At 42.0% G+C, this 18557-nt stretch overlaps 1 protein-coding gene across 3 annotated transcripts in view; it reads right to left on the reverse strand.

Annotated features, from left to right (window-relative positions):
• The window catches only part of LOC144818798 (phospholipid-transporting ATPase ABCA1-like), a 3252877-nt gene that overhangs the window by 1720829 nt on the left and 1513491 nt on the right, over window positions 1-18557 (reverse strand). For all 3 annotated transcript variants that reach the window (XM_078676562.1, XM_078676560.1, XM_078676561.1), the window contains exon 18: window positions 2707-2823. In XM_078676562.1, coding sequence (XP_078532688.1) covers window positions 2707-2823 — 117 coding nt within the window. The remainder of the gene's footprint in view (window positions 1-2706; window positions 2824-18557) is intronic.

An 18557-nucleotide genomic window follows, 5' to 3' on the forward strand; every position in this document is an offset into this window, starting at 1 on the left:
TTTTTTTTCTCCCTTCTTTTCTTCTCATCTGTGACACGAGATGACTAGCGCCAAGATGCTCCATGGAGTGTATGCTGCGCTTTATAAAAGCCGTTTCATATCATATCATTAAACTGTTCCACCACAGCGTCCTATGACATAACGATGGGCAGTTTACATAGCCCATGGCATTCCTCCCTCCGTAACGCTGTGCTCTCGGCAGAACATTGGCGCCAAACCTTCTCATCCCAACTCACCATGAGGGGTTTGGTGGAAGACTTACAGGGGTGCGTTATCTGGCTGATGGCGAGTAAAAGTGCTAAGCAACATACCACCTTACAATAAAAAATCCTTAGGGAGCACTGCTTTCTCAGTACAAGCTGTCAAACTCTGGAGCATTAGAAGCACCCAAGAACATGTATACTTCCAAAGACAGTTGAAAAATGGGCTATGCAGTAGAAAACTGCAGCACTTCCTTAACAGATCTCAGAAAACAATCTCACATTCAAGTACAATCCTCAGCTTACAAGCCATGAATTGCAAACAACTCAAACAGCAAACTTCCTTCTGATGCAGTTATGCAAAAAACGGGCTGAAATGGTTCCATGTACTTCCTTGTAGAAGAGTTATGGCCCACAATAATACTAAAACCATAATACATAGCGGATAGCAACGAATTGTAAATTATACCTATTAAACTCACATAAAACATATCTGCTATGAGGGTTGTCCATTATTAGCACTGTATAGTTAAACATCACCAAATGAACAGGCGTGGAATAACCGAAGAGACTGTACACATTACAGGACAATGTTAGAGGACTTCAATGTAGTCCATTTACTGCAGGTCCTAAGTATCTATCTGATCTGACTGCTTCTCTACATATCTCATAGACACTCAGATATGGGGCGATAATAAAAGTGTCCATTCCAACAGGCCTCTCCATTGCTCTCCTTACAACCATGCCAACTCAGGACCACAACTATATAAAAAATCACAGATTAGACAACCCAGTGCAGTAACAAGATAAACACACAATATTATATGAAATGCCATAAAGGAACCCGCAAAGATGTTAAACGTTAGGAGCATGCTGAAAACCATAAATCTGTGTGCCTGTCTCCCATACTTCACCATCCAACACATTGATACGAGCTGCATTCTATAACTTGACAACCACATCTCAGTGGTCATCACCCACGACATGCAAATGCTTTCCACATAGGATCAAAACAAAAACAATATTCTTCCAACCACACACCCTACACTGTGTAGCATGCTACTCATGTAGGCAAACGCATCAACACCCCTCATAGAAGTTGTAAGTACTATATAAATGCTGCAATGCAGTTAGAACTGGTCAGTTGGGCTCTTGGAAAAGATAAGATTCTTACAACGTTTGTGGCCCTGTAGTTTAACTAGAAGTCCACTAACTGACCCTTGGAATTCAATTTTTGACCTGGGTACAAGCCATCTGGATCTTTCTCAACAGGTTCAACAACAGGTGCATTCATTCTTCTTCCACAGGTCCAGATGTGTTCTGAAGAAGATGTCCAGGATTTGCCACCTTTATACCTGGTTAAAAGGGAAAACGTTCCCTGGGGCAACCCTACCAATTGTGACACAATTTCCTAGGTGTTTGGCATTAATCAATCCTGCAGGTCACTGCTCTGACAATATGTAACATGGCAACATGTTTCTTCCCTGTGCTGAGCTCTCAGCACACACCTGAAGTGTTTCTAGGAAATAAAGAAACTTTACCCTGCAATACAGTTCCGGAGCAGGTTTTCCTGCGCAGGGATTGGTGAAATTATGCTCACCTGGACATTGGCAGGGGCATGCAAAGTTGTCCCATCATGTGACGTTTGTTGGAAAGCTTTTAGTTTTACTTACAGTGAAGTTTTGAGTGGTGGTTGATAAAAGTAAAAACTGTCCACGTGTCCGCCCACTCTAAATTAGGTGGTCAGGTACATGGCTAAAACTCTGTCGAAGGGATATGTTAGTCTGCCCATCTGTAAATCTGACAGGTGGACATTAAGTTTGGTGGAAGCTGTAATCCATCGCCTTTGTGAAGGAATACGCTCTCCACTAAATTCTTAATCTGTCCCTTAGTCTCCTCACCAATGTGTGCCCAGTCTATGTAAAGTAAAGTACTGTTCAATTTGACAAAGCACTCAATAATGGAGGGAGCCTTTGCAATTCATCAGACTCAACTTTTGCTTTGTAATGTTATGAATTTTGTGAAAATGGTTCATACAGATTAAAAGATAGAAATTCATAAAATACAGCACCCCTTGTTTTATATTGTGATTTTTTTACATTAATATCATCGTTATATTTGGCATTAGTAAATATGTATCTAAATATTAACTACAACAATAATAATAATAAGTTTAATAATAAACAATTATAATATTAAAATAATAAAAACGCTTTGCATATACGTGACAGCTGTTTGCAAATGGATACGAGGCTCTTTTGAAATGAGCAAACAGCATTGTAAACTCAGGGTCTTATTTACAGTTTATCTGTTTGGGATACCCAGTCACAAACATGGCGGGTGTTCTATCCGCCACATTACAAGTGCATCAGTGCCTAAGGCGCTTGTAAATCAGCGAATAGGAAATCCGCCATGTTTTGATAAAGTATCCCACCCGCCAAACTTAAAATATAGCCAAATGTCATAGGACTTTATCACATGTAACGTATTTTTGTGATTTAGTTACCAGTATTAATGTTTTCTGATTCAGAGGGCACTGCATCCACTTCATTTCCTTTTCTAGGTCCACACCAGTATGACACAGTAAAGGGGTAGTACCAGGGCTTTGGAATTCCGTATTGACCTGTTAAAAGAAAATATTATAGGAGTTTTTTTTGTGGACTGTACAACTGTGACACAGCGTAGAAAACTATACATTTATATTTATTTGTAGAGTCGTTTCAAATAGTCAAACAGCTGCGATTCAAACCATTCCCTCACAGGCCAAGTGTTACAATGTGACAATACGGATAACTCAGGGGGCTGTTTTTTAATATTTATTCACATTATATAAACTTGGATAAAGTGTACACTTTTTAAACCTGAAAAATACTTCAGTTCTGGAACATAATTTAGCAAATAGCTACAACTACCTACCTGCTACCTGTGGCCCATCACATTAGTTCATAATTGTAAAAATAAAGGCCTCATTTATTTATCTTCTCCTTTCCTTTTGCTCTCAAATGGGGTGTTCTCCTCAAATTTCATGTATTTTAGTTTCCGTGGTAAAACCTCCATTATGGTGCAGTTAACCTAAATGAAGACTGGGGCCCTGTTTGTAGACAATCCGATTATATTTGTAGTGATATTTTGATTATGCCTGGTAAAAGAGCGTGTGAATGCAACATTGTGTGGCAAGGTTCGCTAAGTAGCTGTATCTGTCCTGCTCTCTCACTGTCTTGATGCTGCACTGCCAGAGGTCTTTAAATAAACTGATTCGGTCATTGAGCAGTTTCACAGGAAGACAACACACAGTTATTTGGGATCTGTTAAAATTGCGGGCTGGAAATCTGTATATTAGAAAGAGAAGTCACCTGAGTAACCAAGCATCACAAAGCTGAACAAGGAGTCATTCAGCCTGGCTACTAACATTTTTCATTTTCTACCTTTAGCACTTGAAAATCACCAGAAAACAATGTTTTCACAGAATAACAAACACAAGCATGTTGATCACCCTCTGACCTTGGTAGTCTTAGCTTCATGTATTCAAAGACCTGCTTCTGCCCTTGTTGGACTCAAGATAGATTACGGAAATTGAGGAACATAACTCCAGACACCATAACCACAACAGAAGGGCAATTTGCCAGTTGCTGGCAAACCTTATATTGCCTTGCAAAGACCCAAAGTGGCCTAAAGAATCAGAGACTTATTGGAATTTGTGAACAAAAGAGCATGGCAGCGGTTCTGTACAACCCAACTAAGTTTTGAATGAACTAAGGGCCTGATTAGATTCTGGCGGGCAGGTAAATCTGTCATAATGTTTAGGATATCCCCTCCGCCATAATATAAATCCATTATATCCTATGGGATTTATTTTTCGGCAGACGTGATATCTGTCATGATTGTGATGGAGTAACCCATCCTCCAAGATCTAAGTCTGGCCCTAAATTAACACCAGCTTGGGTTGGAGGGTCCTTTGAGATGACCACCAGACGACATCTTTTGTAGCACAGAGCTGTTGCCTGGACACACTAGCCGAGCAATCAAATAGAGTTGGCTGGACATTGACATAGACTTTGTTGGTGTTACTACAAGAAGTGGGTTGGAATTTTCCATCTTTCTGCAGTTTGTCAAAAGTCCAATAAAGGACAGAGTAGAAAACCCCTGCATCTATTTAAGGAGTAAGCATCTTTATTTTTCTTCATCAGTGCCAGCCGGTGCTCAAATCATTTTCAAGTTTACAAAGATAATTCACTTCTATCAATGCAATGACAATCGGAGACCATTTTATCAGTCTTCAGACCATCCATGTGATATGCACTGACTGAAAAGTTCTGCGCTCTCAAGAGCCAACTGTGATAATTCACTGATTATGCAGGCCCATATTTACTAATAGTTCACGCAACACAGCACAGCAAGGCAAGTGTCTGCACTGTGTTACGTCAACAGGAGAGAGCCGAACTATGTGACATTTAAAAACATATGACATTGCTCAATTCTCTCCCTGCACTGGTGCACTTGCAGTTGCCTATTTTCAATTTTATTTCTCCACTTTTCATGCATGCCTTTTTAGTAGTATCCAATTTATAATTTTTTACCATCGTATTTTGTTGGTGCCCGATTCAATTGGGTGATTTCAGAGAAACTGATATTCGGTGGTGCCCAACCCACCTACGGAATTACCTCTTCCATAGATGGAGTATGATGGAATTCCATCTGCAGTTTCTTTAAGAGAGAAGACGCTTAAAATGGATGATTTAAGCACTTCTTTCACGCCTAAAGATACAAGCAGGTTCTTTTTTATGTAATGGAAATACAACATGATTTTTTATAGCAGTTTTTCACAATACTTCTGGCAGAGGTATTCATTTATGTTTGGCTTGTAATACCACACAGTGAGACAAGGGTACTTTAAAGAAGATTGAGACCTCCATCGCATTGCAACCTGCTCTGTAAAATGATGTAGAAACTCCGACGAAGCATGCTAGGTGTAAGAAAGTGGGTTATTTGGTGGAAAGGATATAATTACTTTTCCGCTTATAGGTCCACAACCTTCCATCTAGAAGGATCCAAGTACACCATTGTAGCACTTGACTCTCTTACGGTAGCAAGACAGAGTAGTCCTAAGTCTACTCAGGTGAGGTATGTAGGATAGTACCACAGTCTGCAGGCAAGCACAATGAGAGGGGCACTAAGTTCATCTGGTTCTGGCCAATCCCCCCTAAGGACCAAGTTTGTCTCTATTTTCTTTGGCCCTTTTGTGCTATTGTTCACACGTTGTGCCACATTCTGTTCCTGATAGCCTGTTCTAGCCACCAGGAGGGTCAATTTAGAGCCTCCTTACCCCTAAACTTTCATTTTTATATGGAAATTGCTTTTCAGCACTGCAGTCCCTCAAATGAGGTAGAACTCAGGACTTGTCCTCTATCCGGCACCTGGTGTTCCACTCGGCCAGTAGCACACATGCAGCAGCATCCTGCAGCCCTCAAGGTGGAATACTCTTCATGCCTGCACTCTTCAGGCCCCACAGTTTCATTTGACCACTGGTAAAGCACCCACATGGGCAGAAGTCAGAACGGCCCTCTGATGATGGACACCCCTATGCAGGTCTGGCCATTAAAAAAGTATGGTGCAAAATCTTTTCTTGCAGCCACCCCCACCCCAAGCAGGTCCATAACTCTAATGTGCCGCTGGAGAGTTTAAGCGGTCCTGTGCCACTGACCTTGGAGAGATAAATCTACAGTATCCCAATCAGTACAAGACCAGGGTGTCCTAGCTCCCCAGACAGTGGCCTGGCCTTCTTCGGGGTCCTGCAAAATCCATCTTCTCCCTTCCCCTCTCCTCTGTGCAGAAATCTTTAAGCCGGGATCGAACGTTCTAGAAGATAGGCAACTCAGGCCAATCCTAGGATGAGTCCTCATCACTCCAGCTCTGTCCGAACCCTCCGGCTTAGCTTTTCAGATATTCAATGATAGTGGCTGGAAGTGGTCTGTTGAAAGACCTCTCTATGAGCCCTACACCACATCCTGTAATTGTCACAGCTATATGGTCCCGCCGCTTCAAGACTTCAAAGAGGATGCTTTCCTGAGATTGGCTCCAGAGGTTTGGCACTCTCCCCTTTGTTCTCCATGGAATGAGCCTTCCCAGGCCTGGTGCAGAGTAAACAGTAATTAGACATGTAGATGCCATGTCCATCCTTTCTCTCTATGGGAACAGGGCAATCTAGGACCAAATGGTTCTGTTGTGTGGAGATGTCTTTAATCATCTGGCTTGTCAGAAGGGTCATTCTACTCCCTAGCAGGGGGAGCAAAAGCCAGGAATCTAGTTAGTTGTTGAGTCAGAAAAATATGTTAAGTCTCCAAGTGCATCAAGGAGTGCAGATATGACAATTCTCTAATCACTGGATCAATGTTTACCTTAAGAAAGTTGTGTTGCTCCAGTATTTAGGCCTAACTATGGTGCAGTTCTACTTTAGTGCATATTCCAACCGTAATGTAAAATATAGTAAAGTATCCACCCTATTGACTGAAGCAGTACAGGTGTACACCAGATCAGCACCAATCCCTGAAGTCTCCCATCTGTGATACGCTGCCTGTGTGCAGATACCAGACTGAGCTGAATGATAGGCCCTTTTATTCTGTTCACACATGTGTATGCACATGTTCATGTGCAGCCAACCCAGCAGAGGAGTAGGAGACTAGAAGTCCATCTTGCAGAGCAGCACAGTAGTCCTTCTGATCCTTCCACAAGTCTAGAGTTGTACTGAACAGTTGGGTCTGAGGGGCCAATATTTCTACCTGGTACCAGCTTTGAAATATGATGAGGATCTGGAGGTTTCCACCCCAGAGGTGTTTGGAATTTCCTATCTCCCTGCTCTGGCCCCAGCTTGCCTGGGGTCACAAAAGACTAATGCCAATTCCTTTGTGTGTGTGCCCAGGAAGAGCCTTTGTGATGTGCACAGGTGGTAGGCAACAGCTCCTCCCCCTCATCATGTTAGATATGTCTCATCCTGCCAACACCTATTGCTGTTTGTCTCCCTGTCTGGAAGCAATACACAAAAAACAACTGCCAGCTACACCTAGTCATGTGACCCAGGATGCAGGCAGCAGGCACCAAATGATTAAGACAAGAAAATGCAACATTTCTAAAAGTGTCATTTTCAGAATTGTGATTCTAAAATCTGACTTTACCATTAAAGAGGATTTTACATTGATATTCCATAGAGTCCTACGTTCAACACAAATGAAATAAGAAAAAATGGAGGAGTCGGTCAAAATGTTTGTGAAAGACCACTCTAAGGCTGTCAGGTCTAACACATACTTATTGCCATCTGGCATATTTCCTATTTTCTCTCCATTAACTAATTTGGGGGCATATTATCAAGACAGGCGATAAAATTATCGCCGCTTTAGTGGCGGAAAACTGCTGCTAAAACTGCGATAATGGGCTTGATCACATGCTCTATGGAATTCCAATTGAAGCCCATGTTAGATGTCCTTCACATCTAACATGGGCTTCAATTGGAATTCCATAGAGCATATTATCAAGCCCATTATCGCCGTTTTAGCAGAAGTTTTCTGCCACTAAAGTGGCAATAATTTTATCGCCTGTCTTGATAATATACCCCCAAGTTTGTTACCACTACCTAGAGGAACCATGTTTGACCTTAAATGCTGTGAAAGAGACCTTACATCATAGCTTGATAAAGATCTTGTCCAAGCAGGAATGCTAGCAAGCACAATAGACTTTGGGCCATATGTATCAAGCAAATTAGCATTCGCAAAGGCCGAAATTCGGCCTTTGTGAATGCTAATTTGCTAAATGGCATGTATCAAACATTTTTACAGCAAAATAAGGAATCGCAAAATGTGCCATTCCTTATTTTGCGATTGCACTTAAGGAATCGCAAATTATGCGATTCCTTAAATGCAATGTATCAAAGAAAAATCAATGCAAAAATGCCCATAGGGATTCGCAAATTACCACCAACTTCTAGTTGGTGGTAAGTTGCGAATTCTGTTAAAAAAGCAATTTATTTAAAATCCAAAGGTGCCATATGACGCTCATACTTGCACCATATGCCCACACATGTAATTTTCGGGGGTGCAGCAGGGTGTTCTTGTGACACCCCTGCACCCTTGAAAATATTCCTAAATTACGATTAGCAATTTGCTAATCGCAATTTAGGAATGTTAAGGAATCGCTAAAAAGAAGCGATTTTCTACATACATACCATTTTGCGACTTCTAAATAGCGATTCCTTAAAAATCGCTATTTAGAAATCGCAAATGGTGATGATGATACATATGGCCCTTTGTTTCTGGCAAAGGGGTTATTAACAACAGAAAGATGTTCAAATTTTGGGTCCAAGCTTAGATTATACAGGAAACATATCCTGTAACTGCCAGTGTCTTTGCATACCAGCGCCATGCTTTATGTTCAACATTTGCATAGACGTTGGGCAGCCAATGAAGAGCCACTTCTCTAGGCCCTTGTGGCCCATGTCAATTTCCATTGGTTACATAATCATCATTATTAGATAAACCCTAACTTTGCAAATGAGTGCGTTATTTTACCAAAAAATGGTCTGATTGCAAAACAACAGTCATGCCGCCATACAACTAGACATTTGAGAACTTTTTTGGCTCAGGTTTTTTCTATTCACTTAACTCTTCATGTTGGTTGTTTTAAACCAACTCACAGCTGAGTGATAGGGGAATGACCAAAGATAGCTTGTGGTTAATTCTACAGATCTTTGTGTGTCTGAGGGATTGAGTTCCAGCACGCAAATTGTTACACTCATCCTCCAAATGGAAGCACGACAATGATGTGAGAGACATCTTTTTGCAGCGAGGCAATATGCATAACCGAGGGATTGAAAAGTATAGATTTTATTATACTACCAAAATTGGTTGTTTGATTTGTTTTTTAAAAACTTAATGCTGCATTATTAGTTATATCGGTGTTCCACAAATGACCAATGAAAATATTTTATTTTGTACATGCTGTTTTTTAAATGCTGTTGAAGTAGATAACATGACCTGAATGTATTATATTAACTTTAATATGAACGCACAACAAAAGTGCATACATTTCTTATGCAAGGTATGAGCTATTTTCAAAGTTACAATGTGCATTGAGGAAGTCATGGAAATGTTATGGCTGTTTTATTTGTTTGACAGATAACTTTGTCCATGCCATGTTATCATTCAGCTGAAACACGTGAAAACTCGGAAGAATTGTTAGTTGAAGTACAAGAGAGGTTAGAGACAAAAACTCGCCCTCGACGACAGAGTGATCTACTAAAGCCCCCACGTGTAAGGGTGAAACAGATAATATCAACAATAGGCATTCAGAGATGAAGACACAGGTTTTGAGTCACAACAGGAATGTAAAAGCTACCAACATTTTCAATAATAAATTCTACATAAATGAACTATCATGAAGATCCGATGATGTTCATGACCATATCCATATCCATGTTTGAGATCCACGTTTGTAGACTTACTGCATTTGTATGTTTGTGCAATTCCAGGTTGATTTTCAAAATACTCATTATGTATATGTGGAGGTAGTTAATTTCTTGTAATGTGAGGTGTAATACTTCTATTAAATAAATCTTGCTGTCTTTTCCTATTGTATCTGAAATCCTGCAAACATCATAGTTTGTGCTCTTTCCCCAATTGGCAAGTCTCTGGTGTTTTGCTCCTTCTTCTCTATATCTTATATACCTACTTTAATGACAAAAGTGTGGCACACTGTGCACCTGAGCCATAAGGTTACTTTTTCCTCTTCCTCTTATTTGAAGAATTATAGGGCCCTATTCACAAAGGTAAACTTAGACCTGAAGTCTAATGACCCAATCACAAAGGTAAACTTGGAACTGAAGTCTTAGTTTACCTTTGTGAATTGGCCCTTGGATTTCAGGTCTAAATTTAGACGTAATGTTCTAAACTTAGACTTCAGGTCTATGTTTACATTTGTGAATTAGGCCCATAGACTTCAAGTCTAAACTTAGACTTCAGGTTTAAGTTTAACTTTGTAAATCGGTCCCTTACATGGGTATCTGTGAATTATGGGGGTGTTTTTCACTGAGGCATTCTGAGTGCCATCAAATAGACAACGAGTGCGAAGTTGAGTTGTCCATGATGTCACTCAGAATCTCGAGGTGAAAAACATCATCGTAATTCACTCTATACCCATTTATAATTTTGTATTAAGTATGGCCCCAAAAATGTGCTAATTCTTAGAGGCAAAATGGCGTCTGAGTAACATCTCACTCAAGACGCTCCTCCGGGCGGACCCCCAGCATGTGGAAATCTACCTGATACTGTGCTAGAACACCAAAAATGAAATACCTGGTGATCGCCGTGGTACACCGAAGCGACCAACTCGGAGTGATGTGCTTGCTGCGAGGCCGCTCCCAGCATCAGTGGCGGCGTCCTCCAGTGGGCTGCCATGGAACAGGTGATCCAACCATTCTCTGCGCTCCCAAGCTGTCCGCAGAGAAAATCCTCATTGACACCGAGAATCCTGCACGGAAGAGTCTTTTCCGTTCTGTGGTACCAGCGCCTCTTCCAGAAGAAACTTTGTAGCAGAACCTAAGCTACTGTAAGGCTCTGCTCTCTACAAGCAAACATGTTAGGACGTGGTGGGAAATCTGCTAAGACTGGGAACACTCAACCATATCTGGCAATAACTGCAGTAGCCATCCAGCCTCCCTCGTTGCCTGTAGAAAATCGGGGAAAAAGGATTGGGGCCTGTGGGGGCAAGAGGAAGGAAAATATCGAGAAGGCGGAGAAAATAGAGACAGTTAAAAAAAGCTCTGCAGACAAAACCCCCCGGGACCTGGTGTCCTGTTAGCCTTTAATTACCAATATTTTTGGCCCAACAGAAGTAGGCTTCCAAAGGGGCCCGAAGAAAGAGAAGGGTGCGGAGGAGCAAACCACGGTTGGCACTACATCTTCTTCTGGGGTTGAACCTGGACATCATTGACAGCCAACTCTACCTCAGACCTGGCCCTAGATGTTGAAGATCCTACCCTCAAAACAGTCTGGAAATAACCGTGAATAAGAGCTCCTCTACCCGGTAAGGAGGCAGGGAATGTAGATGTAAACACCTCTCTACTCCGGACCAGCTCTCCCAATATCCTTGAGAAATTTTATTCCTTAACTGATGAATCTGAGATCTTGGACCTGAGTATAACAGCCTCCATGGAAGAAGAGGGGGGCATCTGGAACAGCAGCACTGGGTCGGAATTTCCCTCAAAATCCCAAGGCCAGAAGAAATCCATAACATAGAAATGGAAGAGGAAAGAGATGTGCAAAACCTCCAAATGCGGAAGTACCGGGGATTTGAAATGGGACTACTCGGCTTCCCAAGTGATCACTCTCTCAGACCAAACAATTCGATCAGGGTAAATCTCACAATGACAAGCAATGCTGAGATATCGGGGACTGGGAGCCAGAACGATCCTGACTTGTCATTGGTGCAGCAATCAATTAAGAGTTTCCAGAAGGGGGTAAAGTTTAACAATCGGAGAGCACGCCCCTGGCTGCCAAAAAATTGCAATGGACCGTCAGGACAGTGGGCGGAACCTGTGTGGAAATCACGGGCAGAATGGCCTGTTTGGAAGCCCAGACCGAAATTTTGGAGAAGGATGTTGACCGTTGAAGGCACAGAGTGCACACATGAGGGGATAGTAAAAGATCTACTGTGGAAAATAGGGGACCAAGAAAACAGGCAACACTATAATCATCTTCGTTTTCTAGGCATCCCAGAGGGAGTAGAAGTGAATGACCCCAGGAAATACATGATCTCTCTGCTAAGAGGGAATTTTCTAGAACTGTGCACCTGGGACTGGGACAAAGAGATCCAGCAAGCCCACAGATTCCCCCTAATACCTCAAAAACTCCCCTCACCCACTCCTGAATGGCCACAGGCTATGCTCCTATACTTTGGAAACCTTTTACTCCGACAGTCTCTCTATGACTTGGCTACGACAAGTGGCAAAAAGGAATTTGATGAAGTGAGCTTCTTCACAAGGCCGGACTTCGCTCATGCCACAGTGGAACGGAGGTGGAGGCTCAGGCAGCTCTTTGCCCCCTTCCAGCAGCTGGGGGCAAAAGTCTACTTGCAGAAACCAGCTCGACTAAAAGTTGTCCTCAGGGGAACAACCCGCAGTTTTATTTCCAAAATCCAGGCCCAAACATACTTAAAATAGATTGCCGGCAGATCTGAGAATGGGGTGTAATGGAAGACAGAGTTAAATATCATGGCACTTAGGCTTTGCCCTGTTTGGCTTTTCCTTTCTTCTTTTCTTTCTGGTGTTCATAGCTATAGTGGTTTTCACAGTCTGTTGAAGCTTACTAACACAATTTCTTTAATAGAGACTGATGTATAAGAGAGTTAAGCTATGATTCACAGTTTCAAGGGTAACCGGGGGGGGGCAAAACTTGTGGAGCAACGAGGTCATGATTACTTAGATTACATAATTCTGGCTTTGCCTGAGCCAGGTCACATCAGCTATAGGTGGTGGGGGGGAGGGGGCTTCTGAGTGGGTGGGCGGCTGGCTCGTGGGGGAGATGCCCTATAGGCACTGTGCTTCTCTATATCGCAGATGGGTAAAATACGTGTAGACACCATCAATATTTGTGTCCTGAATGACCCCAAGAAGAGACAGCATACAGCAGCTGGGCTTCGGTTATTAAAGGCAGATATCCTCTGTATGCAGGAGACTCACATTGAAAGGACTCAATTGCACCTTTTAAACTCACTTTTATATATTGGTGGCGGAGGCGACACAAAACACCCGGAGACGAGGGGTGGCGATCTTGACATCCAATACCACTCTACAATTTAGGCGAACATCAACCGATCAGCTGGAAGATGGATAATACCTGAATGCGTAAAAATAATGGGGAATTACTCACTATCTGCTCTATTTACGGTAGTATCCTGAACGATCCAGGAGTGTTTGAGCAAGTAAATAGCGAACTCACCATCTGGCTGCTCCCCATAATTCTGTGTGGGAATTTCATTATAAACATACCTGCCAATAAAAAACTGAGCTCGGAAGGCAACTCAACATATAGTGGCAGGAAACCGAAAGTGTTCTGTGCATGAAAGACTTTATGCATAGACCATGGGCTGTGCGATGTCTGGATTTGGCAAAATCCCTTGGATCCAGGCTTTACCTATTTCTCTTTTCCACACAGTATGCATGCTCAACTTGACTTTACATTATTGTCCTACTCCCTGCTTTGTGATTGCTCTATACAAAAAGCCCCACATATTCTTTCTGATCACAATCCCCTAATAGTTGAGTTCAAGGGAAAGACACCCAGAACTGGGGTAAAAATCTGGAGCTGTGTATGTGCCTTACTTGTGAATGAGGAATACTGTGGTCACATGAGGAACTGGATCCCTTTGTTCCTGAAGGAGAATCTAGGGAGCACAGGAAATGATATTGTATGAGATGCTTTAAAAACAGGAATATGGGAGATACCCCTACATTCTCTCTGTTTATTAATTGAAAACAATGACAGCTTTCATATGATATGCAAACTAGACTGGCAGTGGCAGAGTAGGATCTGGTCAAAGTGTTTCAATTGGGTGGGGATGTCGACGAAGCGCAGGCAATGGTGACAGCCACTAAATCGTCTATAATGGAAATAATTGCGAAAGAAGCCGCAGATAGACTTACAGTGTGGAGAGACAGAGCATACGAGTGCAGTAAACAAGTAGGGCATCTTTTGGAAATAAGAACTAGACAAAAAGTGTCACAAAATATAATACAAGAAATCAAATACCTTATGCTGGGAGTGGTTACAGATCCAGTCAAAATTAGAAATGTGTTTCAGTCATATTATCAAAACCTATATTGAGAAGATTCACCTGGGGACCCTAGAGTAGGTAAAGTGTACCTGCATTCAATGCCTGCTGAGAAATTCTCTCACAAAGACCAATTAGTTTTAGATGAGCTCCCACAATGGATTGAGCTACTACCATGCATCACTAGTTTCCCTAAGGATAGCGTTCCTGCAGAATATTATACAAAATTCTCACGGCAACTTAAAGATTGTATGACTCAGTTGTTTATACATGTATTCAAGGGGGGCAGACCACCAAACTCCTGGTCATGTGCAGAAATGGTGATCTTCCCTAAAAAAACTAAAACCTTGCCCTCTAACACTGATCAACAGGGATAGAAAGATTTATTCCAAAGTTTTGGCCACCCGTATGGCATCGATTATCCATAAGGTAATTTATATCCGTCAGCACAGATTCATTCCAGGGCGGGGTACAACTGACCACACAAGGAGGGCTATCAAACGTTTAGACGCCACTATTATATCCAAGACCCAATTGCGTTAATCTTGCTAGATGCAGAAAAGGCCTTTGATAGGGTGTACTGGTTTTTTCTATGGGAGGCCCTGTCAAGGGTAGGAGTTGGGGAAGGGCTATTGCAGGCTATTAAAATGCTTTATTTCCAACCTAAACTACGGCTAGGCTATTCATTAATAGAGCACTATTGGATACATTTACCATAACAAGATGCACCCGACAAGACTGTCCGAGCTCACCCTTGCTATTTACAATCTATATCAACTCTTTTCTTCATCAGTAAAAAAACATAACAAGATTATCAGACACATTTTGACACACAGTTGGGAAACAAAAGTGTTGGCACATGCTGACGATATTGCCCTTGTGACCCCCGACCCTGATACTGCTTTACAGGAAGTTGAAAAAGAAGCAGAAAGGTATGGGACACTCTCGGGGTATGCACTTATTCGTGGTAAGACGCAAATAGTGGGCAATGAGAATTTGATGATAAATGACACCAGAGTGGCGCGTATGCAACCTACTTAGGGATCAATAGTTAAGCAAACATGGATAACATCTTCAAATATAATGTAGATCCCCTATTAGTGAAAATCAAACAGGACCTATTAAGACTACACAACCGTCATCTATCTATCAATGGCTGATATAATATCATTAAAATGCTATTCTTTTCTAAGTTTGTGTATTTTCTGCATGCAATCCCACTGGAATTTTCAGTAGATTGACTGAAGAAAATAGAAGACCTTTTTTCCCGATTCATCTGCGCATACGCCAAACCAAGAAGGGCTTACAAATTCCTTATATCACCCAGGGAAAGAGGGGGATGGGCCCTAACAAACTCAAGACTTTACTACTGGGCCACTACACTACTATATAATCTAGTACTAATAGAAGAGAAACCGAAGGGAAAAATTATTGAAGAGGTCCTGACCCCCCTCAAACTTATAATGGGGAAAGAAGCTTGGGGATGGGTGTGGCGTTACCTAATTGATAATCACTACAAATAAGTTCATTTTAAAACACTACAAGGGGGGTTTAAAGTATGGAAGTCTGTTTGAAGACTAATAGGAGTCAGTCGGCTCAATTTTTATACACCACCCACTTATAAATAACCCAAACCTTCCAGAAATGTTTAAAGATAACACAATTAAAACATGGGGTGAGGTGGGACTGACAAAACTCAGATTATTTTTCTCTCCAGCGGTCTTTTCTCCTTCGGAAACCTCAGAGAGTGGTTCGAGATAGACTGAAGAGATTTCTATAAATACCTTCAAGTAAGGGATTTTCTATATATGAAAGGGGGTGGACCAATAGGATTCTCCAGAAATGATATAATTGAGAAACTGGTAGAGAACAGAGACTTGTCTGTACAGGTTATTTACAAACTTTTCAACTCACTAATGAAAGATGACATGGATGAACGCTTGTTAAAGTGGAAAGAGAAAATTGGGGTATCAGAAGACTTATTCTCTCACTCATTTAAATTGGCACAGGCACAATATTACAAAACTTGCTTTTCACTTTATTATACTCCAAATAAAATAGCCAAATGGGGGAGTGGGAACGGGACATTCTGCCATTGATGTGCATTATTTCAGGCAGATTTGCTTTATATATTCGCCTCCTGCAACATGCTTAGTAAGTTAAAACAAGAGGTTCCCTCTCTCAGTCCCTGATAGTGCTGGGGGATGGCTCAAGATACACGGGGAAAAACTGGAGAGGAACTGGTGTTAATAGGTATGGCGACCCTCTGTCTATGTATAGCATCTGCGTGGGCTGGATTCTGATCTCCCCCCCCCGCTCCCCCCGATTTCAGCAGTGGCTTTCCTGCCTGCTAGCAAACTATCATTTGGAAAAGGCTATCTACGAAAGGAGCGGAATACGTGCATGAATGAAAGGCTTGAAAATGTGGGCGCCACTGACTAGATGGCTAGAGGAAAGAGGGTAATTAATAATAGGAAGCTAACATGGTGATGCCATGACATATCGCAATTTAGCGTCTCAGAAGCTAAGGAAGATATTGGAAATGCATGAATTATAGGACTGGCTAGCCTTGGTAAATCGGTACTAAGAACACATAATGGATTCAACGAATTGCACTGTGTAAAATGTATAGTAACAAAGTTCGAGGTTCTTGCCAGCTCCCCGGGGCGGCGTGGGTGGGTGGGCGTTTGATGGGTGAAAGACAAAAAACGCAAAACTGTGTTATGAAGATGAATTTCAATGTATGTTCAGACTTATCATAATATGCAATAAACAAAATAATTAATTATGGCCCCAAAATCATCTGGCCCTTTTTACAACTGCTACCCAGTGGCAGATGAGTAATTGGGGAGGCCACACAACGTCCTTTGCTATGTATCCCTGTCCACAAAAGGTACAAAACAACTTTCTTGCAATCCTTGATCAACCCCCACCATCTTCCTAGCCTTCCTTCCCTCCTGCAGCTGAGTTTTATGCTTTCATTCACATCAGGAAGTAGTACTGAGCGGACAGGCTCTCAGAGAGCCCTATCATCCTGGCCTGGAAGGCCTTTATGATGTAGCAAAAGTGGGTAACGGGTTTTGTTATCAAATGTTGCTATGTCATAGCAGTGAGCTTTCAGACGATTTAGGCCCTGAACATGAGTTCAAGTATTATCTATTGCACATTGTAAATAAAAAGATACCACTGGGTATGGTATTTACCATATATGATAAATAACACCTGTCACAAGTTTGTGGGGGTAACATGTAGATTTTGGTGTTTAACACACAAAAATCTGCAGGGTGCGGTAAATACTGTACTATTTCTCCTGTTAAATTTCAGCAGGTTTAACCTGCCAAATGTTTATGACAGCTGAGGTATTTAACGCATCCGATGATTATCGGATTCGCTAAATACAGCCAGACTCATAACTACAACCCATGCATAAACAGGGATTTATGCACAAGTCGGGATTTACTGTCCCACTAATGCTCAGGTCCATAAAAGCTGTAATAAACAATAGACACTCTCTATGAACGCCTTACATAGCAAACTGGCTATGGCTAACAGTAATTGAAATGTTGATTGCTCTTCATTTCGCTCATCTTGGTTTGAGACTTTACATATGACCAAAAATGTTATTGTTCCATGGATAGACTGCTTTAACTTGAAAATTTAAAGTAGCTTTTGAACCATCTTTCTTGCTGATTTTTGTTGTCCACACATTAAGCTTTTACATCTATATCGTAATGTATAGAAATGCAGAGCTCAATCTATATGATTGCTTGTTTCATCACCGTTCTTAAAGTATATTAGAACATTGGAATGTTGGGCGATCCATTGAAAACAATGGAGTGCTCTGGGCTTATAATGGCTGGTATAAGCCTGGAGCACCAACATTCCAATGTTTCTTTGTTCACAGCTCTGGCTGTGGACAAAGGCTTCAGAGAACCTGAGGGGATTCCAATCCCCTCACACTCCCAAAAGGCTTTGTTTTTTTGTTAGAACATTCTGTCCTCTAGTGACAGAATGTTCTAATAGACTTATAGCCCTTCGTAGATGGGCTATACCGCTATTAAAGTCCCTCTCCCTTGTTAAAGGCTATATAAATTTCGGGCCATATTCCAACACGGACTAACCCTATTCTTTACCATAGCCTTATGGCCCGCCGTAGAGGGCTATACCGGCTATTAAAGGCCCTCTCCAGCGTTAAAGGCCCTGAGCCGAAGGCGAGGGCCTTTAACAAGGGAGAGGGACTTTAATAGCGGTATAGCGCATCTACGAAGGGCTATAAGGCTATTAGAACATTCTGTCACTAGAGGACAGAATGTTCTAACAAAAAAAACAAAGCCTTTTGGGAGCGTGAGGGGATTGGAATCCGCTCAGGCTCCCAAAGTAATAGTGCTTTGACTAATGTGGTGTACTGCCCGTTCAGTTCCTGGCTCACCCAGGTGCAGAGTAACGCGCGCCCGCCACCACCGAGGAAGCTGCCCAGAAGGGAAGTTAGCCCAGAGCCTTGAGGGCTCCACATCCCGAGTCCCGGTCCCGAGATGGGGGACCGGG

This window comes from Lissotriton helveticus, chromosome 2_1 (genome assembly GCF_964261635.1).
Source record: "Lissotriton helveticus chromosome 2_1, aLisHel1.1, whole genome shotgun sequence".
Lineage (NCBI taxonomy): Eukaryota > Metazoa > Chordata > Amphibia > Caudata > Salamandridae > Lissotriton > Lissotriton helveticus.